A 27,950-nucleotide genomic window follows, 5' to 3' on the forward strand; every position below is an offset into this window, starting at 1 on the left:
CACTCCGCATAATTCATTGTAAAATGTATCATTTATACTGCCTTGTGCAATGTTGTCTCCACTCTGAATCTCACCCTTATCTGTTCCCTTCTTATACCGATGCGATCTCCAGGTGCAATTGAAAACTATGCACCTTCATTGCTTCTCAAAATGTATACTTGGTGTGCTTTGACCCCGCGCTCGTCAGCTTTGCATGACTGCTTAAACATACATGCCAACCACTTAGTTTTTCTTGTCTCCTGTAACATGAGGTGAGGCCTTTTAAGTTGTGCATCTCCTCCAGACTGCCTGATTTTCATATCTGGCTGTGTTTAAAGTATATTGCTATTGCTGCCTACCGATGCCACATACTTGATGTAGTGCCCTGTAACATGAGGCCAGGCTTTTCAAGTCACCCTACCATACATTATGTATCCGTTTGATTGAGACGTATTACTCATCTGATGTAGTCCCCAGCAACATGAGGTGTGGCTTTGCCAGGTAGTAGAGACATACCAACTCTGATTGTAACCATATGTATACTCCTTCACTTCATTACATGTACTTGCACCTTCTGTAACTAGCGCCCAGATGCCTCAGGGTTAGGTGTGCTGAAATAAATGTAAAAATAAAATTACATATACATAAAAAGTTGTGTAATATTTAAATGTAGTTAATAGTGTTATTTATTTTAACAAAGCGTAGTAAATATATTTTTTCTTTCTTACATCTACACACTTATGTCCTAAAAATGTGCATACGTCATGGTCATCATCTGCCTGTAAATGGGTTCTTCAACCAAAACTGGAGCATCACCATCACGAACGGTACCGTCATCTCAATATTCTGGGATGATCGTGCTGCTCCTGTTTGCCCATATGTGGTGCCCGTCATCTGGACGAACATGGCCACATTTCATCAATGAACACATGCAGAGAGCAACTTTATATTGTGGAGGTATAACAAATCCTTTTTTCTCCAAAACGGAATGCCATGTGCTTTGAGAGAAAATAGATGATAGAACTGCATTGGATTCTATTTTACTAAACAAAACTTTCACTTGCACAGTTCAAGCACTGGGATTAAAACATCAAAGAATGGAACTTGAAAGATTGCATGGAATATGACCGTCAACCTAAACATGATTACTATAGCTTGAAGTAAACAATCTGTTCTTCCATTGATTATGTGCGACAAACGTAATGGCTCAGTTGGATGTATTCAACTCTTTCCATCGCCTTAAGAGATATAACAATTTAGTAAATTCCCCCACTATGTGTAATTATTGAAAAGTGTAACTTATCTTCTTTTTGTGAAAAGCAAGTAAACATTTGCATGTCTGCATATTCAGCGTTTTGCGTTAGGTAACACAACGGCATAGTTGCTGACAGCAGGCGTTTAGCTACGCTGTACACCAACGTCATGACAAGAGGCGTTGCATATCGGTTTGACATGGCAATGTCAGCTTTGGGGCGGGTGTTCTGATTTAAGCAGCCAGGGCACGTGAACTTGTGGTGATTGATCAACGGATAGCATTATCATAAGATGGCAGATTCTGACCTGTGCGGTTTGCATTTCTAAATGTCAGGAATTCGAAGGTAAGATGGATGCAATGGGGAAAAAATGGTGATTGATCAATATAGATGCTCAAAAATGCATGCCCTATCCATTGGGCCAATACAATTCATGAGAGGAGAACTCCTTTAAATGCAACCCCTGCAGAGACTTGGATGCCAAGGCAGCTGTCAAGAGGGCACCCGTGACCCCTGAACCTGGTCTGTGCCTTGGGAGAGCAGGCACAGCAAATGAGGGTACTCGTTCAGCAGGGCACAGGCGTACACCATGCTTTTGGCATGGAGCTTATAAAGGGAAATCTTATTAGCAGATTTCCCTTCCTGAAATTGAATTACGAGCATCATTTCATCAGTTCATAAAAATCTAAAAAAATAGGGCTTCTACACCATTGTCAGATGTTAATTCCTCACAAGAGGGTATCTAGGACTAACACTTCTATGCATATGTGAGTCATCAACACATTGTGTGACCTTCTAAACTGAACGAAGAAAGACTGGCTGCAAATGGATTGTTGAAAATTAAATAAAGTGATGGTTAGTGCCGTCTACCAATGAGAATCGCCAAACTGCAAGCACACAATACTAAACCGCTGAGTGGCAGGGCATGCCCTTGGTTTAGAGGCACTCGAGAAATTGGTTGACTCCACTGGATGCCTTACAGTGCTCCTGGGCTGTAAGTTCCCAACACCCTTTTTCGTCTAGGCCCTTGATAATGCACTAAATACAGAGTATTCAGGCACTTTAATTGCAAGGAATACAGCAGCATTTTTCTCGATGGAGGATCCCTAAAGACAAGTTTTGTCTGATTGTATTTCTGTTTACTCACCATCTCGTTCCACCAGTATTGTATACGTTTCTAATATTTTATACCGTATTCAAACCAGATGAATAACTATCACGCCATTTAAAAAATAAATCAAGAACTGTCACCACTTTTAGTATAACCTCACATAACTGGCAGTGCGGCAAATACAGTCTTGGCACAAGTTGAAGCAGTTTGTAGGAGTCTGTCTGTTCTTTCTATTATTTTCACTGAGTAACATCAGAGACGCTCATGTCAGCAAATGCAACTGTGCAGCAAAGTCAGTCTCCACGGTCATGGACGTCATTTAAAACCCTGAAGTCTCCCCTGTTACCTTTGTGGTCTCCCTTGCTACACCTAAAAAAAAAAAAAATCCTGGGCTGTGGACATCAGCATGTGGCTCTTTGTTTCTGGAGTTGCACGTTTTCTGGTATCTATAGCAGGTAAGATAGCTAAAGTAGGTAGAGAGCTTGCTGCTGCAATGTGTTGATCTGCAGGTTGCAGGTTCATCTCCCGGCAAGTTCAACTCAGCCTTTCTTCCTGCCCAGGTTGATAAATGAGTACCAACAAAGGTTGGGTGATATTGTATGCATATTTGTTCGATATGAACTGCCTGAGCGTAAGTGCTATATAATAACATCATTATCGTTTGGCCTTTGACGTCTGCTTGCATTCACAGTTATATGCTGATATGGACGTATACACACTGATATTAACGACACACATGGTGATCCATTCTTGTATGCAATGAATATCACTTTGTAATGATACCATAACCATATTTTTCATAGTGTACTTAGAAACAATGCTATGTGATGCCACTTCCTGTTTTGTCAACGAGTGAAAGGTCATGTTCCATCATTTCCTGTGATGTCACTTCGGGGTGGTTTAGATGGCATCACTTCCTGTGACGTCCACAGAGGTCAAAGGTCGTGTGCTTGATGTCACTTCCGCTACCCCAGGCATTTTGGTGAAATTACCTCCCTGTACCACGGTCCGAGCATCCCGCTCTTTGTCACATTACTGGCCTTGGCATATTGTGTGTCAATGCTTCTGAGCGGTACATGGGGCTGGATGATAAAAAGAAGAAAAAACCCTAAACGGTTCCATCGCAGGTGCATAGTGCATTTAGCTTAGAATTTTTAACGCTCTTTTATGAGGACTGGATACCAGATAAACATTTGACAGGTGCCTGCTGGAGAACAGAGCCCTTTCAGCGACCTGAAACTGACACATCTATATGTCAATTTACTTTAGAGAACATTTTTGATTTATATTTTCAGCGAAGCACACGTTTTGAGTGCTTTGCAAGATTAGTTTGCTCCAAAACGAACTCATTTCAGTTCCATTTTCAGTGGGTTTTTACGTATTGCTGTTCCTGTTTTGTTGAAAAAATACGAGTTGTACGGCATGCTGCGCAAATGCTGGGACTACCTATAATCTGTATAGCCAAAACCGAAAAAAGATCTTTAACCAAATGTTTGCCAGAAGTTCCAATAACATGATGATGAGGACAAAAGTATACGTTTTAAAAATGTTAACGAGTAAAAGAAAGTGAATACCCAATTGAAAGGCAAAATACCTTCGTATTTCAGTAAGGTTATTCAGAGTAATGGTTCTAGTTAGAAGAACAGAGACTGAACTGTAAAAAGCTACACTTCGCCCTTTACAATGTCTACATTTTTGCCTACAGCAACACCCCACTTCGAGGCTGCCTCTAAAGTACGCACCTTTATGTCCCTTTCTGACTCCTGCCTTGAAAGATTAATTTATAAAAATGTGTGTCTGAAGGAAGAGGCTCAGGACACTGGCGTAACAAAATGTGGGTCCCCCTGCAAGCCCGGATGAGCCCCCCCCAGCACCACTGCCCCCCCTTGCTGGGCATGGGCCTTCCCCCCCCCCCGCACCATGGGAGCTCCCATTACGCCAGTGGCTCAGGGGCCTACTCAAGAGGAGAACCTATTTGACTTCTAGGGAACGCTGCAAGATTTACAATTAGGCAAGATTCCTGGTGATATGGTGGAGGATAAGGTGGATAAATCCTCCTCACCTTCTCCACCTTCACTAAGAGTATTACAGCTAGTTCTTGACTCATGAGGTAAAGTTTGTGAAAAAATTGTAGAAGTGGTTAAACACCATGGATGTTTCCTTGAAAATATATTGTCTTTATGCAAGCCAGAAGTGTCATTGGCTCAGGAAGAAATCACCCTAGGCAAACTGATCAAAATAAATGGCTTCCATTGCAAAGCACTTTGCCTCCTCTGCAGGTCAGTTTGGAAGAAGTGGATCCTCTATCAGTTATAGAAATTGATGGAGATCCCCCTACTGATGGAATGGACTCTCACAAGAGGACAGCAAGGCATACATTAGTTTTCAAAAGTTGATTAGCAGAGTTTGCTAATTAAAATGTTCTTGATTAGCAAACACACCCAGCTGATTAGCAGTGTTTCACTAATATTTTTAATGTCACAGCAGGTATTTGTACCCAAGACATAAAATGAGCATCAATGTAGCATTTTGTGTACGGCAGAAGTAAAAGATTAGTGAGATGAGCTTAGCCTTGCAAAGTCTTTCAGATTCTGCTAGACCTGCATATCGACTAACTTATTTTACCTACTCGACCTAAGAGAAATGCACTTGACCTATTGCAACGGATGGCAGAAAATGTAAATGTCCCTTCTGCAAAATGGCACATGTCAACCACAAATCCACTTTGTTTGGTACACTGCTTACCCCCAGAGGCCAACCATTTGCAGTGAAACATGTATTTGACATTTATTGCAAACAAATTAAATGTTAAATAAAAGTTTACAAAGATCCTGCAAATAGTACTTGCCCTTCATATAATTTACTCGACTATGCAAGTGAGCAAGTACATTTTGCAAATCCTGCATGAGTGTCTGTAAAATGTGAAAGGTTACTACTACCTGCATGAATGGACACAAATTAATATATATGATAAAGCGGCTCTGAAAACAGTTTGGCCAGCTCTCTCCCGCAGGTTCTGATATATAATGCAGTCATAATCAGAATAAAGTGAGCTCTGGAGTCTACCTACAGTGTATGGTATTGCAGTAGATCTGTAGATGGAACTATTGATCGCTACTTTGTGTAAACCTCTAGATAGCTTTGTGTATTCATTATGCAAGAGGAAAGAAGGGAACAGACTAAGCAGAGAGGATGGGCAAACTATGTGGAATATTGTAGTTTGCGGCCACCTAACTCCCAGGGTAGCTGGAATAAAGCAACAAGGTGATAAGATGAATGTGAAGGAGTATGGGTTCAGCTCATGGGACTACAGATGTATGCAACTAGCAAGTAACAGAACTGGTTTATTCATCAGAAGCATTTGGCTGTGTTATCATGTACATTTCCGAAAGAGTTCACTTGTCAATGTAATGCTTCTTCCCAAACAAAATGAAATATAGTTGACACTATGAAATTTAGATACACTAACCATATGCAACCAGCAAGTAACAAGAACAGGTTTTGTCATCAGAAGCATTTGGCCGTGTGATCATGAACATTTTCAAAAGTGTTCACACTCGTCCGTGTGATGTATCTTCGCCAACAAAATGAAATATAGTTGGGACTGTGAGATTTAGATACACTAACCTACATGTTAATGTTAAGCATGGAGACAATGCAGTATTTCTACAGTAGCAATACTGTAATTATGCATTATATATCAACTTACATTTTTAGGAATGGAAGTTCAGGACTGTCTTAAAATAAAATTAACACATACTGGACTTTGCCAGGCAGGAAATAGTTAGCTTAATTCAAGTATAATCCTGATTAATTCTGGTTTTTAATTATTTGAAAAAGAAAGCAAATCTTGCCTAGCACTCCCACACAGGTCATTGGCACTTAAGAGTGGAGGAGATGAGTACTGCTGCACTCTCTCCATTAGTCCATGGAACTTGCAGTAAACAGAGAAAAGAGGGTAGAGCAAGCTCTGCGGGCAAGAGAGGAATACAGGGTGAGCTAGCTGTGTTTTCATTGAAAAAGGTAACTTAAATAGCTAGTTTTGCTACACAAGTGTCAATTTAATTAGCAAACATACAGAATTGCATAGAAAATTGCTATGCGACACTGCTTATTTTATGCCTTCAGACAGAATAGGCTCAACAAGGGTCTCCACTAAGGTCAAGCACAAGAGTTAAATAACTAAACATTCTAAAGGCCCTGGTTCATCCTTAAGGATAAATCAAGATGGTAAATATGATCAAACAGTACCTACAAAAAGCATATAAAACAAATACATTAAGAAACTGCATTCTGAAAAAGCATCTAATGATTTGAGACAAATATGGGCAAGGTCTGTCCCAAAGACTTTGATATCAAATTCTGGACAAATGGACTACAAGCAGGAAACGATGAGGAAAATCTAAATGAAAACGAGATCCCGTTTCATTTAAATGAAAAGATCAATCAATATCTGCTGCATCCCAAACGTCTTTTGAAGCCCCACACAATGCTATGTCAGAACGTGCTTACTAGAATTCTGTGATGGAGAAGTAAACAAACCGGTACTGTCCGCGGAAAGTACGCACCAAATGGAAAAAAAGGCTTTGGCAAGAGGGTATCCTACCATTACACCGCAGACAATTACTGCAAATTCGATTTAATCAAACTATATTTTGCACATTTTGCCATAATACATAGGGGGTGGGTTTGGGTATTACTTAAGGTGGGGAAGGCGAGGGAGGATTTTGGGGGGGGGATCTCACCCGCATTTATTTGCGGTGAAATGTACAAAAATAAATTCAATGGAAACATATTTGCAGTAATGGTTTGCATGTAATCACATAGATCCGTGTTAAAGTTCTCTTGCCGCTTCAACTGGAGTGGGTATCCTAGAAGAATTATTACCTCACAAGTGATAATACAGACTCCTCACTCCCTGTGATGGTGAACTGCATGACATTGAAACCCATGATTGTGTAACTATTACCAATTTCTTGTTGACACTCCAAAGTTACATAACTGATGTCTCGCTCCACAAGGAAGACCTGGTTGACTTTACTGATAGGTCATTTTACCAAGATCAAAGTGGGAAACTGGTCGCAGGGCACGCTGTGTGCGAGACTGTGGAGGTTACCTAAGGTCAGCTGGTGGCTCTCAGAGGGGCGTGCAGACTGGCTGTCCAACAATCTGTCAATAGCTATACTGATTCGAGATATGCCTTTGGGGTAGCACATGACTTTTGTCAACTCTGGGAGCAGAGAGGATTCCTGATGTTGACAGGATTCACTATTAAAAATAGTCAATATGTGAAAGCTCTTATGTTATCTGAAAAGTTAGCCATCTTGAAGTGCACCGCTCATCAGTCCCTAGATAATGAGATTAGTTGCAGCAATGACAGACCTCAAAATTTGTCTCCAGTATATGAATCAGAAGATGAATAGATTCTTCCTGTTAAACCAGTCCTTACCCCTGGCTAAGAAAGGGTTACATGATGACTCTCGTTGGTAAGCTGATCAAGGTAGATTAGTGGCACCAGAGATATTATTGTCACATCTTGTCATGATGTACCATGGCCAGGTTCACATGCAAATGATATTGATGATCATGTCACTGAATAAGTCCTGGTTTGTCCCAGAATTCACAAAAATGGCTTTGGAGTACTGTACGCATTCCACCGCCTGCCTTCAGAATAATTTGGGGAAAACTGTGCCTGCCACTCCAAGAGCACACCCTCCTTTTTTGCAATAATCGGCTAATTGGCAGTATCTTCCGGTTATTCTGTGTGCGTTCTCTGGGTGGGTGGAGGTACACCAATGCCGGAGGAGGATGCCGTTAGAGTCATTAAATACTTGTGAAATCTTTTGTACCCGGATTTAGTGTACCAGTCACTATTAACAGTGACCAGGAGTCGCACTTTGTTAATAGTGTGGTCAAAACCCTCCTGACTTCTTTGAATGTACACCACAACTTAAACTGCCCACACCATCCTCAATCCACAGGTGCAGTAGAGAGGAACAATGGTATTATAACAAATAAGTTAACTACCAATGGCAGGAAACCGGGCTGAAATTGCCCTATAGCCTCCCTCTTGTGTTGTCCAGCATGCAAAGTACCCCTAGCAAGAAACACAGGGCTTAGCCTCTATGAGATATTTGCATGGCGACCAATGAGACTACCCTGATCTCCACCTGCAAAACCTATTGATAACCTGCATTTGACAGACGACAAATCATTGGGTATATGAACTCTAAGTTCTTTTGTCAGTTTATTTCATAACCATGTCAATGTAGCCATGCCACATTAAGAAAGTATATGCATAGTTTTGACATCAAGTGTAAATCATACATGCTAAGTGTTGTATCGTGGCTAAACTGGCCTACATTATTGGTGCCCATCTCTATATACTTTCTTGCTATGGCATGACAAGGGTAAAGCATACATGAGTGTTTTCTGTGCTCGACTGGCTTATATTGGTGGCCATATATATTCATATGTTGGTATAGCCAGTCTGGAATTTTCTTTGTGTGGCATGGCGTGTTTTACTAGCTGGGAGTCCTTTTAAGATAATACTGGAATATATTGGGGCAACCTGCATGGGCATTATGAGCACAGCCAGCATAAATATTTTCTATATACTGGCATATTTTGTGGGCAAAGGCACCATGATAAAAATGAGTTGAAAAATGGTCCTGTGCACTGTTGTTGACTTTCAGCTATTGTGTTTTTTTATCTGCTACCACACAAAAAACAATTGCAAACTGTGTGGCTTTTTACCTACGTTTTTACAAGAAAAAGCTGTAAGATGCACCATTTTAACCCATTATTTTAAATATTTCTCAGGAGAGCGCCCCCCACCCACTGGAGCCCATTTGTTTGGTTTGGTTACCTTGCTGCGCTCAGTCACTCGCACGTATTTCAGCACATACATTTATGCCCCTCCAGTTTGTCCACTGATTAACCTGTAAAATGTTAAGAGCTGTAACACTCATTTCAAGGAGCAATGAAAATGGCCATATAGCAGGCACCGATCATCTCTTCCTCCCGCCATTTATTGTACGGCAGCCAGATGGACCAATCTGAAAACTAGCAGTACTGACAAATGGTCCCAAACTCTAAATAAATAACAATAGCAAAAAGAAAGTGCCCTATTGGTATTTCTTTTTTAGGCTGTTCATTCATATGGGTTAATTGAGGTAATGGTGGCATATCTTCTTGGTGCCAAGAGAGCTAAGACAGCGACAGCCTATGAATTTCCAACATTTTCAGGGTACAATGGGGAAATGGAATTCAGGTCATTGCCATGCCTGGGGTAGGAGTCATTCATCTTCCCAACCAGGATATGCCTCTGTGTGGCATGCAAGATGTCAGCAGATGGGTCGTCACCCTTTCTGGAAGGGCTTTCTTTCTAAGTCACTGGACCAGAATATCTCCAGTGTGTCACACAATGAATCCCATTCACTTTGCAATGCAACTGTCTGCTGCAAATGAGCGCCGAGCGTACACTGTCAATGTTCACCGGTATGAAAAGAAGGAAAACAGAGACCAAGAAATGCAGGGACCCTTCCCAGTATGAAATACTTTTTGGCGACAGCGCAAAGTTATTTAATGGGTTACAAACTAGAATAGTTGCCCTATGGTTTGTGAAAGCTAGCAAACTCTGAATAAAAAAAGTATAATCTTCCCCAATTGTACGTTTCTTCTTTGCTTCTTAGTAAAAAGAAAAACATGATTTTTTTTTCAATAACACAAATGTCAAATTACAGAGAAATAGTGGCCGCGAAAGGAGGGTGGACAGCATTTTCATCTAACCGTAGGAGAGATGGACAGTCGGGTCCGTGTATAAAAGAAAATGCATGCTCTTGTGGCTAAGATTTGACACCATGCCTCCAAACCTAACACGCCTCCATCCACACATAAGCACGTGATAGGGAGTGCCAGGATTGCCCACCTTCAATCACTAAACTCATTAGGGACTGCTCAAGGTCAAGTCTAAAATTGGGGTCGGCTGGGTGCAACAGAAGTGGTCACCAGTGCTTTAACTGGCACACACACTCGAGGAGTGGCCTAACCAACAGCTCAGGCAAGTGCTGGCCACCCCCATCAGGCATCCCTTTGCAGCAATCGCCACCTTTAACTAAAAGATGCATTGATAATAATCGCCTTCACACTGGAATGCAAGGGTGGTGATTCCTGCAGCTATTAGATAAAGGGATGGCTGCCGGGGATCAGAGCCATACCTTTTCTTCCTTAATGGTGGCGCTGACCCTAGCCAGGCATCCCTTTAATGGGAGATGCAGCGATCAACGTGGTCACCAATGATCACTACATCTCCTAGTCTAAGGGATGCCTGGCGAGGGCCAGCGGCACAATTAATGAAGACAAAGCTTTTTTTTATGACGTCTGAAGATCTTGCACATGAGTGATTGCTTCAGGCTCCATATAAAAAAGGGCTTGGCTTCCAGCAGCCTCGAGGGCTAGGGCTAGCAGGGAAATTTAGGGAGAATGATTCTTCAGGGACTGCCAGGGCTCTGTCCCCGATAGCCCATGCCCACTTAAAGCCCTGTTGGGCACTTTCCTGCAAGAGCATCCCATTTCAAACAGCGATTGCAACATTGGTGGGGAGGCACCAGTCAGAATATGAATTGGAGACAGAGCTAGAGGTACAGGTACTGCCCACCAGAATCTGAAAGGAGGGGGGGGCAGTCACATCTAAAAATTACGAACCATTTTTAATAGCAAATCAGTATAGTTAAAAACTTGAGTAAATCTTTTGGTCCACAACACAAGAATCACAAAAACTTAACAAAAAACAGGAATGTGTATTAGGCAGTCAATGCTAGATAATACAAATTCAGAAAAACAATGTACATTTTGGGCAACCTACTGTGTACCAAACTCCATTTGGATCATTGTAACATATTATTAAATCTCTTTTTTCATTCCAGAGAGCTGTCTCAACATGTTTCTGTTCACAAACACAAATAACGAACATTCATCAGGAGAATACAGTTATGATGAAAAATCTAGTACCTATAGATTCACAGACTTGATCTGGGCCAGTTTCATAGCACCTTAACTGGTGCTCGTGGGGGCTCGCAACTTCTGTGGTTCAGTGGGAGTAGGATGATGAATAAGTCCTGCCTGTAAAGATGGAAGCCAGGCCGTCAAAGGTCTAGGGTACAGTTTAGGCTTTACCCCGATCCACGTATACAGTGTGGCGCTAACAGGCTAGCTTTTCCTCAGCGTTCCTCTGCGTTACGAGGCACATTCCACTCTCGGACCTCGTCATTCAGCTTGCAGGCACTGAATCCTCTACACTCAACTGAACCACAGAAGTTGCGAGCCCCCACGAGCACCAGTTAAGGTGGTATGAAATTGGCCCAGATCAAGGCTGTGAATCTATAGGAACTAGGTTTTTTGTCATAACTGTACTCTCCTGATGAATGTTCGTTATTTGTGTTTGCGAACAGAAACATGTCGAGACAGCTCTCTGGATTGAAAACAGAGATTTAATAATATGTTACACTGATCCAAATGGAGTTTGGTACACAGTAGGTTGCCCAAAGTGTACATTGTTTTTCTGAATTTGTATTATCTAGCATTGACTGCCTAATACGCATTCCTGTTTTTTGTTAAGTTTTTGTGATTCTTGTGGACCAAAAGATTTAATCAAGTTTTTAACTATTCTGATTTGTTATTAAAAATGGTTTGTAATTTTAAGATGCGACTGCCCCCCACCACCTCCTTTCAGATTCTGGTGGGCAGAACCTGTACCTCTAGCTCTGTCTCCAATTTATACTTTGACATATATCCACCCGGATTTAGACAGAGTAAACAGTGCCAACCTTGAGTTGGACAGTGGTCTACCCAGTTTCCTCTCTGATATCAAGGGGGAAACACCAGTGCCATGGACGGTCGCTCAAATTTGAGGAGCGTTACATAATAAGTGGGGTTGCAACCCCCACTGATAACTGCATGATGGTAGATTACATCCAGCCCAGTTATGTAATGTGGCCCCAAAATTAAATGAGTGTTCTCCTGAACCGGGTTCCATCCTATGACTCTTGGATTCAAGGTCTGCCTCGGTCAAAAAGTGGAGCACTCTCCTTACCCCGATGACAGATCTAAAAATCACAGATTCAGCAATAATATACTGCATTGCTAAGATTCCAGCCCAATAATAGACTAGTCCTGCCATTACGATTGTCAAGTTCCCCTGATATGTATTTGCATTTTGTATTTATTTCGATAAATCAAGAAGCTCTGAGCCTGGTATAATGGTGGAGATTATGATGATGACGACGATGTGGGTAAAGATGAATGGTGCTATAGACCCTTACCTGTGACGTCTCTGGACGCTTTCACAGTTATTCACTCACCTGGTTCACATGGGGAATTATCTCACAGTCTTCCTTGAGCTGCTCCAGGTGCGTTATTTGAAAGTTGCTGACACCAATGGCTCGGCATATGCCTAATAAGAGAGACAAGCCGGTGTAAACCACATGCTGGAGCTAAAAGCGATCCCATGTTACATGCATTATTTCAAGTTAGGTTAGAAAATATCCTGTGAAGGTGGGCGAGTCACGCCAATCAGAATGATGCATAATTGCCCCAGGGTGGTAGTGGTGCGCGGTATAAATCAGCATAACATAACATAGGTGGGTAGTTTATTAGAATACGTCATTTCTAATAATTTGTTATTTAAGCATGACGTAAAATGGAAACTTTCAAAGCACACACGTCGCACTAAGCATCAGAGAATATTCAAACAAAACATGGAGAATTAACTCGCATCGTTTACAACATCATCGGATGGCACCATTTCTTGGTCACTTCAGGAACAGGGTTTTGTAATCTAAGCACATTGTTGGGTTGGGGGCAGGGGCGATGCGCACACAAAACGAGGCTGCCAGCTAAATTCTGGGAAAAGCTAATGTAGTGTAAGCAAAGGACAATCCGAATCAAAGGGAGGAAACGGCGACCTGAATAGCTTGCCAAACAAACAAAAAAAGTGGAACATTTCAGGAAGACTAATAGGGCGTGAATAATGCAGCTCGGGGACAGAGAGTACAAAGGGGCTGCCCACTGCTGACCGCTGAACTGAACGGGGGTGGGCACTCAAAACGGATTCACAAATCGCCAATGTTTTTCATCTGAAAACATTTGATTTTCCAAGTATGTGCCTACACTGGGAGTAAAAAAAACACAGACGACCATACACGTCATTTTCATTTTTAAACTGGACGCAACATGACAAGCAAGTTGTTCCACTATAAGCTCTCCAAGTTTAGTCCTAAACAGGAAAAAAACAGTTTTTGGGGCATCCATCGAAAATGCATTGGAAAACAGTCAATCTAATTGGGAGTTATAAAGTAAATAAGTAGTCTTTCCTCCGCAGGAGCCTCCCTCTGGAACGGTCTCCCTGATCCTCTCAGGCTTGAGCCGGATCTCCTTAAATTCCGGAAGCTCCTCAAGACCCTCCTTTTCCCTACTTCCTTCCCTCGCCCCCTCCCAGCACCCCAGTTTGCCTCAGTGACTGTCTCCCTCTGAGTTCTAGAGGACACCAGCCCCCCCAACCAGTCCACCCCCTCTCCTCGCACTTAGCATGTGGAACCTCTCCCCATGCAATCCCTTGCAAGTGCCCTCCTGGCCTCCCCTCAGCACTTGCCTAGCCTAGCCCCTCTGGCCTTCTTCCCCCCATCCTCCACCCCCTCCTTCCTCTTGCACTCTTTACCCTGCATTTCCCTTCCCACCCTAGCACTGACCAGCACCCCCCTCCCTCGTACTTCTTGTTACTGCACTTGCATGATCCCAATGTTACAAAGCCCAGTGGTACTGTTTTTATCTTTCTCCCTTGTCCCCCCTGCCCCTTTTTTGCCTTGAGACACCCTGCAACACCATATGTTGTATAGGCGCCGTACAAATATCCAATAAATAAATACAAATAAATATAGTGCTCTTTTGCCAATAATTGTGGCCTAGCTCTATGTGGCTCCATAAAAGAAAATGGGTGGGGAGCAATGTTCCCTCTAAGCTGTGCGCATGTGCGCGTACCCAGCTTCCTTCTGGGTGCCGATCAGAAGACTTTTAGCAGCGCACACAGAACATTCTCACCTATTCAAAAAGATTTAATAGGGCACAAACCACAGCAATTACCTGAAATGTTCTTTATCTTAAAATAAACAACTAGTCTTGATACTCTGCTAATTTGCATTACACTACTATGCACCTAAAATCCCTAACAGCAAAATACAACACAAGAGGTTAAAAACTAATATGAAAAACTGGCTCCACGAACAGAGTAATCTAACCAAGATATGCCTGCACACATTAACCAAACATTTCCACTCCCCACCCATGACTCCTAAACCTGACTCTACCACACTTTTACCTTATTACTTTAACTTCTCCCCCAGAGTACATTAAGTTACTACCGGACAACTTTGACTCTTCCTCTCTTGGTTCTGTGAAAGATTAGCAGACGTGTACCAACATCCACTTCTTTTATGTTTGTTGTAACCTGAATAACATTCAAGCGGCAGAATTTCAGTTACTCATCGTGCCTTACCGAAAGTGTCACCCACCCTATACAATCGAACTACCAGCTCAAATATTGGATACTGACTAAGTAAGCAGGCCACTTGGATGTGTAACCAAATCCCATACTTCCTCTTCTTTGTACATATGTCATGCAAGTGCTTTGAAGCAGCCCCCTTGTAAGTTAACGCACTATAAAACTAAAATATTAATTTGCTGTCTAAAGATTATGAAAAGACAAATGTGATGCTCACCGTCTCCTACTTTTGCATTACTAACATAACCCTATAAGTACAGAGCAACATTGCAATATCATTTACTTAGCCTACAAGGGATAATGGGTATGGACTATGCCTGGGATTATTCGTCCGTAGTATCAGGGCACCGGGTAGCCAGACAGGAGAATGCTTTTCACACAATCTTTATTGTTTCCAAGTGTTCAGAGTACCTTTGGGCCTAGACATTCACACGTTTTATGGTAACACGCTTCTATACAAAAACAGTTTCACTGAGCACTTGTGTAATCCTACACAATGATATAAGGGTGGAGTATATTGCAAACAATCTTGTATGCACTGCAAAAGAATTGTGTACATGCAGAGTCATGACATTCTTAAAATGCACATAATATCATGTTGAGGCATTAAATATGCCTTGATTGCAAAGTATTGTGGGTCTGCACATACCCCAGTGAGTGTTTACTGCTACAATCCCTCACTTTTTACAGTGCTCTATCAACTAATATTGGCGGCAAGCACAGGGGCTGGGGAAGGGTATGGGTGGAAGCATCCCTCCTTGCGGGTGATGAACAAAGCAGCACATTTAAAAAAGCAAGGCATACATTTTGGCAGTACACTGAAGGAAATGTGTTGCAGGTTTGCTAAATGATAGGAAATTCTAGTACCTATCTAGACAACAGCACCTTCTTTTTCTTTCTATGCTCAGCTGCTGAGGGCTTTTCAATATAACCATGGGTTCTGTGTGTATCGTCCCCAGCATCTCCCTGCATCTTATTTAATAACAAAGAATTACAGAAGAGGGATCCATAGTTACAGGAGAAGGCGCTAAATCAGTTGCATCTCTGATTAATTGATGCTATTAACCTAAAAGGCATATATGTGTGATTTTCTTCAACCGGGCTCCATAATAAACCTCAGTAAGGGTCTTGATTAATTTTATCTAGGCTGTGGTGCTGAAGGGTGGGAAAACTATATACTTTATCACGTGCCCCGTCATTTCACTCCCTATGTCAGGGATACAAGCAGGGCTCTAATCAGATTTTGCTCCCTACTTGGAGTCAAATGATTTGTCAGGGAGTAAAAAGTAATTAGATTTGCCAATAGGGATACTTTCTGCTTATTAAACAATGTTCTTTCCCCATATAATTCCTTTTTGGGTTCAGCATTAATATTAGAGTTCCTTCTTATGCCACTGCTCTACTGGTCACCAATAAATTATCAGTATCAGTGGAGCTTTGTTGGTTGGTTCTTTGCTGTTTTTGTTAGGCACATTTTCCTTTTTTTAGGGAGTAAACATGCATAGTGCATATGTCTCTTAGCTCTAAGGAGATGTTATCACTACCCACAGTAGTACGTAATGTGGATAGTAAAAAGAGGCAGAAGCATTCTGGCGCATCATATTCTAAGGTGCAGTTATTCTGATGCAATTATCCTTACACACATTATTAGAAGTATGTTCTCCTGGCCCTTGAATTACTTAATTAAAGTAGCAGTTGAACTCCTTTCAGCATGTTTTTAACACATCTTCAAATGTATTCTGTATGAGTTTCTTGACAGCCACATCAGTTATGAAAAGAGATATTTGAGGGCCACAAATGCCAGGGACGTTGTTTGCAGCAGTAACAGGCTGACAAGCCAGCCTATTCAAGTAGTGGAACCCACCTACCCCAACCTACCACCAAGAGCCAACCTACCTAAGTCAAGCAACAATAAAACACCAGCATTAAAAAAAAAAAACTGGGGTCGAAACACCTGTAAGCTGACCACGAGATTATCGCATCAAGAATAAAATTCCCTTTTTTTGAAAAATCAGAATACAAGGAAAAATTTCTTTAAGAATAAATATTGTTTGTGCAGGATATCTGGGAACACAACTAAGAGGTATTTGTGTTTTGTAATAAAATTGAGTGATTTTCCAGTAGCATAAAACATACAGGGCCTCATTACGACTTGCGGTGTTATCCCGGTGTAAATCCACCAGAATACCACCCAAATGAATTACTGTTACCGCCACTTGGTCCGGAAAAATTTCCGCCAGATTACAACTGGTGGTGGCGCTGTAATTCCCCATTCATATCGAGTCCATATTGAGTCCATTGGACTCAATGTGGCTTTTTTGGCGGAATTATCGCAGCGAAATTCTGATGATTCATATTTTGGCGTAGTGGTAAAGTTGGTGGTAACTCCATTGCAACTTCACTACTCATCGCCAAACTCGTAATGAGGCCAACATTTTCTCTGCGCAGAAGTACGTTTGCAAGGTGCTGCGGCAGATATTGTAGTTTTGGACTAGTTGATGAGTTTTCTGTATAATCATATATGACATTTTATCTTAGTGGCTGGGAAGAGGGAATTCCTTTCCAAACTCTCTTCTGCGACGGTAGCTCACAAAGTGGCTTATCTCATTAGTACGTTGCGCACCTGGAAATTAATGTGCAGACAACAGCCAACCGGTGCCGCACATAGAGAAAAATAATTAGAGGGAACATTGGTGGGGAGTGTTGGTGGGATAGGGGAAAGGCAAAGGCAGAAGTCTGTGGTGTTGAAAAGTGCAGGTCAGAAGCACCCTTTTAGCGTGTGCCGGTATGGGTTTTAGTGTGTTTAGTGAGGGGGAGAAAATAGGGTGACTTGGTTGTAAGGGCGGTTCCAGGGTTTAGAGGGCATTAATGGGTGCATTGGAGTGGGAGTGTTGATAGCAAATGGATGGGGTAAAAGTCTATGTTTGGTTGATATAAGAGTGGGAGTTGTGAGGTACCAGTAGTAAGGCTCAGACACAAGGATGACATTTTTTTGAGTATAGACTTTTATCGAAAGTAAAAGGATACGTGTTGGGGAAACTCCTACCTTTCCATAAAGCTAAGAGGGGTTTCCCTGCCTCAAAAGAACTAATGAAAGCAGTCAGGATGCCTAAAAATATAAAGTCTGCCCCAGTCACGTCCCCTAAACCCTTCTCTGTCCCTCACCTTTTCAAGTAACAAACAATGCAAAGGGTGATCTTTCTCTACAGAAAATAGTGTTCATCAAAGCAACATAAATGTTATCAGCTGGGCAAGCTTTCAAGGGACTCACGAAGAATAATGTTCCAATACTAGAGAATTGCTCCTTTCACCTAGACTTCAAAAGACAAGTGTCTTTCCAGTTTCTTCTGATACAAAACAAAAATGGATTCTCCAAAAGTAAAACACGTTCCTTAGTCCCAGGGTTCAAAATCCCTTTGCTTTCAAGCTTTTATTTAGGTGTGAATCCCAGACTTTTAGTACTTAAGGGGCCTTGGTATACTATCCTGCCAGGAACCAGTTATCTCATATTTGTCTGTTTCATGTATAGGGCTACAGCCCTGATTTTTTCTGACTAGGGTCCCGGACCTTTTCATCCTTGCTAACTCCTTTGGATGCGGGCCGCAGACTCGCAATGGAACCTTTGGTTCGTTTGGCTTACTCACGTGCCAAACGTAGTGTTCCTTGTTTTAAATCTTGCTTTCACGAGAGTCTCTGACTCCCTTATACTTTCTGCTTTATATGGGTGTCCCGAGTCCCATAAGGGGCTTCCATTCCCAGGTGATGCTCCTGCGGTGCACAACTCCCACGGGGGGTTATTGTACTGTAGATGTACTGCTCTGGCCCCCTGGAAAAGGTCTCCCCCTAGAGGAGAGGGACCAAATCCACAGATTCGTCACAGAGTGTTAATAGCGAATGGATGGGGTAGGAGGCTGTGTTTGGTTGATATTGGAGTGAGTACGCTGACAGGAAATGGATAGGGTAGGACCAGACTTGGAGACCCATGCACATGATAAGGATTTCATAACGCAGGCATGAAGGCTGATGACCAAACAGCAGCAGTTTAAGGTTTTACCAGCAGAGAGCAAGCCTTTGCTTCAGACCCCACAGCAATGAATACGAAATCCTTAGCCATTGAAGTATTATGAACACGATTAATATATTTTGGGAACATCCAACAATCAAGAAAAGGAAAGCATACTAATTTACAAAGTGAAAAACTCAATAGTAAATTTAAACTCACTCTTTTTGGACCACTTTGTTTTATCCAGCTGTGAAGCTGGAGAAGCGTGAAGCCTGTCTGTCAGAGTAAGACTCACAATTCAAGAGGAGGACATTTGTGTCATCACTGGCTTTTGCAGAATATGGGGTTCCCCAGGTTCCTCCTCCTCATCCCAGCTAGCATTCAAGATTTATCTTAAGTCTTGAATGCTGAAGTCACGCCTGTATCTGGTCAGGTCCCACAGGGTCAGTTTCCATTATTATGCAGGCAATGTTTTAACATGCTATCAATAGAGCTCCATTCAGTAGCAGAGTACACATCAGTCCAAAGCTGATGTGGCCAGGACCCATGTCCCACCTGATACATTCTGTTTACAAGATCAGTTCCCCTCATTCTATTTATTCATAACTCAGTACTCAACATTAGGCATGAACGCCTCCAGGCCCTTCCAACCATACCGTTAACTGTCTGTCTTTATAATTGCATCCATAGTTTTGTATGCTGCCACTATATCTCCTCGTTGGACGGCATCACGCCTAGGTTCTCACTGTATAAAACCCAGCATACACATACACAAACCCATACCTATGTGTGTGTTGGAATGGGGACCTAGGACACATTCACAGATTAAGAGCTCTGGTCCAGAGGGCCATAATTACACAGCATCAGTTGTGTAAAGTCTTACATTTATATATTTAAATATTGCTATTCACACTGATAAGTACAGAACAGATACATGCTTCATATTTTCCCTTCCATAATGCAAGTTCTAGTGGCAGCAGTGTACTCCGAATGCAGCTGTTGGCCCCATCTTTCGGCTTAAAAGAAACTTGTTCCCCCAATCCCGAAGCCCGGCCTTTGTTTCTATGACACCGGCTCCATGCTAGTCAAAAGAAGAAAGAAAATAACAGCCACATGCCCACCCACGTATATTTTAGCCTGCTGGTCAATATCTAGACACGCTTAGCATCATCTCATGGTAAAAAGATAGAAGATATTAAAGGCTTGGGAGTCAAGCACCCACACTGTGGATTCCCTTCCTCTGGAGTCTGGTAGATCATGCAGCATTGCAGACAAGCTCTAAACCTAGAGCAGATTTGTTTTGCAGAGTGTGAACCATAAATCTCCAAATCAATATTGGAAAATCCAATATAGAGAGCTCTAATTCCCTATTCAAATGCATCAAGTAGAATAAATTCTTCAGAGGGATAATCAAGGAAACCAAACACTGGCAAATAATATTTGTATAATTATATTTAGATATTAGTGTGTCTGTAACGGTTTCACAGTTTGACAAACCTGTACACATTCCCAAAACATAGACCTAACTCAATGTTTTAGATTTAGAGAACATTTTGTGCAGTTTCATCAAGTGATAGAAACAACATAGTCTGGGTTCCAAACTATTTAAAATCCAAATGGATTTAAATTGAGAAAAAAAATCTGTTGCCCCTACAGCCCGTAACGCTCAACGGAATTTCAACAAACTTCAGCGTATAGAGGTGTGCTGGTCCCAAAAGCTGCTTTTGTAGATTAGAAATAAATATATAGTTGTATTGAAATCCGGTGCATGGACTCACTTCCTGATTCAGTTGCTACAAATGCCTCTTGACCAATCAGAAGGACCAGTTATTTTCTGATGTGTTTTAGTGCTCATCGCAGCGTGTTAGGCAAGATTATATACAGTAACCCCTGGGGGAGACTACACCAGCCTTGTCCTCTTGGTATTAGGTAACCCACCTATTGGTATGGGTCTGTACTACACAAGTTGGTAGGGTGACTGAGCAGCCAGACTTATCTCAAGCGCGGTAAATGTGAGCTGTAGAGCTGTAGCATCGAAATCCACACATACACCTATCCAAATAATACTTACACTCAAGGTTTTCTAGTAAAACAATTATTTATTTAACGTTCAGATTTAAATAAGCATTCTTTAAAAAGGGCAATGTGCAACAATAAAAATACACTTCATAGCACGTTCTCAGAATCAAGATGAGCAAGTAGATACTCTTTAGAGATGCTTCATACACACTTCCTACACACTGAGGTGACTTCAATTACTAGGACAGTATTGGCATTTATATATCACTTTTTGCACTTGGTAAAATTCTAAGGTTGTGGAAAGGAAAGGTTAAGGGAAGGAAAAGGGTTAACAGGTTCTCAGAGCATGTGAGCACTTTTCAATCTCCCAATGAAGTCTAGATAAAATCTTTTGCAGCAATATTAGTTAAAAAACAATGTATCACCTATGAGGGACAGTTAGAATCAATGTCAATTGGTCAGAAGAGTCTGCAGGGAGCCAGGAGAGCCAAGGTCCATTTGAACAAGGCCTATGGACCTGAGGCACTTCTTAGATAGCACAAATGAAATGCACAAAGGTAGAGAGTTTGTAGAAAATCACTGTTGGGCCACAAGCTGTTAGGCTTGTGAAAGGTAGAGCTGAGATTAACTCTGCAAAAAGCAGCTACTGCAAGTCTCAACTGAGATAATGCAAGCTACAGACAAAAGAGGTAAGTACCCCTTAGTCAGAACAGCACCTTAGGTTAGAAGAAGAGGCTTCTGTTCTGGTTGCAGTGTTGCAGATCCTGAGTTCCTGGGCCTCAGGCATGGGGACAAGACGGTGGACGTCTGGAGGACTCCTGCTCTGCAGTTCGAAGGTCGTCGGCAGCTACAGGCTCTTTTTAGTTCAACAGCACTTCACGGTTTCAGCTACCGGCAAACAGCACCACTGCGGATATGGGACACTGGATGGGCTTCCTTCACTCCTTGAGTCTAGCACTCTGTCAGGTGACTCGAGCTTGGGTCGTCCTGCTTCGGGAGGGTCCTCAGGATCTTCCTGGAGCTTTGGTCCAGCATAAAGACGTGGCAATTGACGACGGATTTTCCGACCCCTGGCACTTGGTTCTAGCAGCCGCAAAGAAGTACAGCCAGTTGGTGAAGGTCTTCCAGCCAAGTTCGTCTTGGGGTTATAGTTGGTCCCAGCAACCCAAGGGAAGAAGTCGTCCTCTACGGAGCTTCTCTAGTCAATTAGGAAAAGCAGTTTCAGCACAGCAGCAGGGCTTCACCAGGCAGTTCAACAGGCCAGGAGGATGCAGCAAGCATAATTCCTTCAACGGATGTTTCGTCCAGTGGTCGACTCTGTCTTCATTTCAAGAAGCCTCGCAATTTATGCAGGTTTCTCCCATTCATGCAGAGCCTAGCTGTCACTCACACAGCAGGGTGGCTGTCCTAAAAGGACAGCCTACCAGCCAATCAGCACTGGGTGCATTCAGGTAACCAAGGAGACTAAGGAAAGGTAGTTTCAGGCACCTCCCTCGCTTCCTGCCCTGCCAGACACACTGGAGCCAGAGGCGGGTTTCAGTACTGAAGCATGCCAAAGGCAAAAACGAACAAAAGGGTTAAACCTGGTTTGGCGCACAGAGTAAAACCCAAGAAAGACCTCATAAACAAGAAATGGCAAAAAAAGAAGACCGAGGCCATTCTGACACAATAGTCACCCATGGATGCTACAATGCAGCTGAGGATTCAGCCTCCAGTAGAAAAGCACAAAGGTAGGAAAATGAAACCACTGCCACCAGCCATTTAAAGTTGTGAGAGTAATATAAAACATGTTAGATGAGTAAGTAGGAAAAGGGGCTACTAAGTAACCCCCCAGCACTCCACATAAGATGGGGTGTACTGGACCTACATAGGAAAAAGTTAAGTAAAGTCAATTTCACTTTACTACTCTTGGGAACAGTAGTTCACCCAAGAGAAGGTATTTAAACCTTAAGAGAAATCTAAAGGATTTCTCTGTTACACTGCACACATTGCCATACAAAAAGAAGATGCCTATGGAGTTTGTCAGACTCCAAAAACAAAGGAAATACAGAACCCAAATCAGAGCAAAATGCATGAAATACATGTGCGAGTGAGAAAAAGGTCTCACTCACTAAGGGATACAAATTAGAAAGTCCTTAAGTCCAGCAAAAGAGATGGGGGTCTCTAAGGTTGAAGGGAATTAGAACAGAAGAACAAATTACTTACCAACTGGTAACGTTCTTTCGACTGGATGTTCCTCCAACGTATTCCACATCTTTGACAGCTGTGCACTTGGGAAACTTTTTTGGGGAGTTCTGCATCAATGGCGTCGGGTCAATGTCCCTCGAAGGCCTCAGTCGAAGGCGACGTCACAGGATGTTATAAATAGGACGCATGGCGCCCATAGCCTCAGTTTAAGTTTTTTCCCTCAGAACACGTGGCACCAGTCTCATGCCTGCTTGACTGCACTTAGCCTTGCGGAAACGGAAGCTGCAATCGCATAGGAAATTCTCCTGAGGGGCAGGCTGGGAGGGCGATGTGGAATACGTTGAAGGAACATCCAGTGGAAAAAACGTTACCAGTTGGTGAGTAACTTGTTCTTCAAATGGATTGTGTCCTCCAACGTATTCCACATCTTTGACAGACTACCAAAGCAGTACCAGTAAATGGAGGAGGGAAAAGACTTTAAAGTACCCAATCAGATTGCGGAATAAAGAACTGTCTTCCCAAAGGCCATATCCTGATCATGGATTTTATCCAGGGAATAATGTTTTGCAAAGGTGTGGATGGAGGCCCATGTAGCGGCATCACAAATATTCCTGATAGGAACACCCTGCCGGAGGGCGGTGGAAGTAACCACGCCCCTAGTGGAATGAGCTCTCAACCCTTCAGGAGGGTCCTTATCCGCCAATCGGTAACACTCCTTAATGGTAAGGATAATCGAACTGGACATGGTCTGTTTGGAAACAGCCTTGCCCAAACGGTGCCCAGCATATCCTACAAAGAGTTGATCGTCCACTCTGACCCTGGACATCCTAGAAATGTAAAAGCTCAGAGCTCTCCTAGGATCCAACCGATGGAGTCACTCCTCTTCCTTACCAGGATGAGGAGGAGGGTAGAAAGATGGAAGAACCACCTTTTGACTCAAATGGTATTCAGAAACTACCTTAGGTAGAAAGGAGGGACGTACTCGCAGTACAACCCTGTCCTTGTGAAACACAGTAAAGGGTGGCTTAGTTGAAAGTGCCTGCAATTCACCCACTCTGCGAGCGGATGTATCCGCAACCAAGAACACAGTCTTGAAGGACAGTAATCTCAAAGTACAAGAGTGCAAAGGTTTAAACGGAGCACCCATGAGAAATTTCAAAACCAAATTCAAATCCCAAACCGGCACCTGAAAAGGGGACAGCGGGAATACATTAGTCAGTCCTTTAAGAAACTGAGAAATCAAAGGAATCTTAAAGTAAGAACATTCTTCAGACGAGCGCTTAAAGATAGACAGCGCCACCAGGTAACCTTTAATGGTACCCACTTGAAGGCCCCTGTGGGCCAAAGAAAGTAAGAAATACAAAACCATAGGAATGGGGCACTGAAAAGGATCAACATTGTGATCTCTGCACCAGTCGCAGAACTTAAGCCAACGGTACAGGGATTTTGTTGCAGGTTGTCTGTAACGCTCACCTGATTCCCACGGAGGCGCTGGTCTTGGCAGGAGGGTGTCTGTGACTCGAAAAGTGATGTGCAGGACTCGATTGGCTTCTGGGGTCGAACCTCTTCGCACTGTGTGTCGAACTCGTAGGGTGAGGTTTCTGCAGGTGAAAGAATATGGGGGTGAATGGTCTGGGTTGTTGAATGTCCCTCTCTCTCTCTCTCTTCCTAGCTTCTCCGTAGAGCCCCCAGGTCAACGTGCTCACCTTAAATAGGTGAATGCTGGACTCTCCATCTGCGTCTGGTGCAGGGTGCCGTTGCCAGTTCCTTCACTGGTGAAACATAGGCCTCTTGAACTCAGAGGATCGTTACCGTCGTTAACTGCACGAGCGGTGAGTTTCCAGACACCTTTTTAGTCTTTATAGTTTTTAGGTGCGTGGCACGTTAATATTGAACAGGACTCTGTATAATGCTTTTCCCTTTTTGTCTTGCAGGACTCTTGAGATGGAAGATAGAGTAAAGCACCTGGAAACGCGCAAGTAAATGCAAGTGCTCTAACTGTCTTTTTCCCTTGCAGCTTAGTTCGTGCTGAAGAGACGCCGGAGTATTTGCAGGCGTTCTATTGCGACGAGCGCGATGGGCGTAAGTAAATACCTGTCTAATGTCTCTTCTTTTGTCTTTCAGAAGTTGGGTTGCAGCGCCGGAGTCCGCGGAATGCCCGTAAGTAATAACAATGCTTTTGTATTCACAGGCGGCGATGCAGCGTGAAGAAATCTGGAATTCACGGAGTGCCGGTAAGTAATAACAATGCTTTTGTCTTCACAGGCGGAGGTGCAGCGTGAAGAAATGGCCCCAGCCGATGGATCAGGTGAGTAAGCACTGCGAGTAAAGGTTGCCTTGCTAACCTGTTGTTTCTTGTCTTTGCAGGTGCTGCTGTTGACTGGATACAGGAATGGTAAGTATAATTCTTGCAGGTTCAGGATCGAAAGAAGAAAGGCTGGAACAGACTCGGTGAGCGTTCTGCTGCAGATGCAGAATAACGCGAAGCACGTTTCATCTATCGGGTGTGGTTTAAATAGCCTTGGAGTGATGAGGCGTCTTCCTCCACGGCCCCGCCTAGGTAAGAAAAGAGTTCCAGTTCCAGACGAGTTCCAGTGCTGTATCCAGGGAGTGGAGCTTGCCCCACCCAGGTAAGAAAGTAGTTCCTGTTCACAGAGGACTTCTAAGTGGCTGGTAAGTAAGCAGCATGGTCTGCTGCAGGTAAGTCCATCCAAGCATCTTCACACATATTATGAGCCCGGCACTTCCAGTGCCAGGACCGATGGTTTTGATGAGCCTGGTGCCACCGGCGCCAGGACAAGGTCCAAAAGGTCCCAGTGGGGACCGGCTGGTGCCTAGGATTAGGGTTAGGGGCCTGCTTCCAAGGACGTTGGGCTGGTCCTGGCTCCTTGGAAGCAGTGATCATGACAGCACCCCCCCTCAAGGCCCCTCCTAAGCGTGTCTTCTCCGGGGGTTTTGGCTTGTCGGGGTGATTCAGATGGAATTTCTTGACCAGACGAGGTGCGTGGACATATTCTGAGGGTTCCCAAGACCTTTCCTGGGGGCCGTATCCTTTCCAATCAACCAGATAATATAACTTAGATTTGGAGATTTTGGAGTCTAGGATGTTCTTTACTTCGGATTCAAGTTCTCTATCTACCAAAACAGGTTCTGGGAGTTCAGTCAATCGGGTTTCTGGTTGTACTGGTTTTAATAAGGAGACATGGAATACTGGATGAATTTTCATATGCGCAGGTAATTCCAATTTGACAGCCACCGGATTAACTATGGTAGAGATGAGATAGGGTCCAAGGTATCTCGGGATGAAGGTGCGGGGTCCTTTTAGAGGCAGGTGCTTAGTGGATAACCAGACCTGATCTCCTACTGCGTAGTGAGGGGCCTCTTTACGGTGTCGATCTGCTCCTTTTTTGAATTGAGCTTTAGCTCTTTGCAGATGGGCAGTGGCTTCCTTAAAAGCACGGGTGATCTCCGAGTGCAAGTGATCCACAGCAGGTGTTTCGAATTCTTGGGGAGGATCCAGTTTAGAGGTTCTAGGATGGTGTCCGTATAATAGGAAGAAGGGAGTTTTCCCGGTTCCAGAATGAGTCGAATTGTTGTAAGCGTATTCAGCGATCCAAAGAATATCCTTCCAAGGGTTTTCAGTTTGTTGGAGCATGCAACGTAGATATTGCTCTAGAGTCTGATTTGTCCTCTCGGTTTGTCCGTCAGTTTGGGGATGGTGACTGGTTGACAGTCTTACATCAATTTGGGCTAGACGACAGCAACTTCGCCAAAAGTGGGAGATGAATTGACTTTCCCTATCGGAGACTAAAACCGAGGGAAAACGTGTAACCGAACGATGTTTTCTAAGAATTCTCGGGCCAATACTGAAGCTGAAGGTAGGCCCTTCAGGGGAATGAAGTGAGCCATCTTGGAGAATAGATCCACGACTACTAAAATGGTATTATACCCTGAGCATGGAGGTAAGTCCGTGATGAAATCCATGGACAGGGTATGCCATGGACAGGGAGGAATGTCTAGAGGGTGTAATAGGCCGGCTGGTTTCTCCTTCTGACTTTTATTCTGGGCACACACACCGCAGGAGATTACAAAGTCTCTAATATCCTTCTTCCATGATGGCCACCAGAAATGTCTTTTGATCTTTTCCATGGTTTTGGTAATGCCAGGGTGACCCTCCATTAGAGAGTCGTGATAACAGGAGATTACTTGTTTTTGTATTTTCTCACAGGGCAAGTACAATCGTCCTCGGAAATATGGTAGGTCTTGATCCACTGAGAATTCTTTTCCCTTTAATTGCCAGTCCTGCAAATCGGCCGGAGTTAGGAGTGATTTGACTGTAGTCTTGATGTCTTCAAAGGATTGAGCGCTGACCAAACCCAAAATCCTTTGTTCTGGGATTATGGGTATTGGTTCTGGATTGGTCAAATGTTCATCTACTCCCATCCGGGAGAGGGCATCTGCTTTTCCGTTTTTACTGCCTGGTCGATAAGTAATTATAAAGTCAAACTCATCCAGAAACAGAGCCCAGCGAAGCTGTCTGGAAGACTGAGCTTTGGCCGTCTTCAGATATTGTAAATTGCGGTGATCAGTCATTACGGTGACTGTGTGTCTGGCTCCCAAAAGATAATGCCGCCAGGCTTTAAAGGCTGATCTGATAGCTAAAAGTTCCTTGTCTGTAATTGAATAGTTGATCTCGGGAGCCGAGAATTTGCGGGACCAAAAGGCTACAGGGTGTAATTGGTGTGTGACTGGATCTATTTGCGATAAAACTGCCCCCATAGCAAGACTAGAAGCATCCGTTTCCACGATGTAGGGGAGTTCTGGGCGAGGATGTTTTAGAAC

At 43.2% G+C, this 27,950-nt stretch overlaps 1 protein-coding gene across 4 annotated transcripts in view; it reads right to left on the minus strand.

Annotated features, from left to right (window-relative positions):
• LOC138538879 (glyoxal reductase-like) overlaps window positions 1–27,950 on the minus strand; it is a 1,290,729-nt gene that overhangs the window by 513,978 nt on the left and 748,801 nt on the right. For all 4 annotated transcript variants that reach the window (XM_069641561.1, XM_069641562.1, XM_069641563.1 and 1 more), the window contains exon 4: window positions 12,705–12,796. In XM_069641561.1, coding sequence (XP_069497662.1) covers window positions 12,705–12,796 — 92 coding nt within the window. The remainder of the gene's footprint in view (window positions 1–12,704; window positions 12,797–27,950) is intronic.

This window comes from Ambystoma mexicanum, chromosome 1q (genome assembly GCF_040938575.1).
Source record: "Ambystoma mexicanum isolate Mex_15411 chromosome 1q, UKY_AmexF1_1, whole genome shotgun sequence".
Lineage (NCBI taxonomy): Eukaryota > Metazoa > Chordata > Amphibia > Caudata > Ambystomatidae > Ambystoma > Ambystoma mexicanum.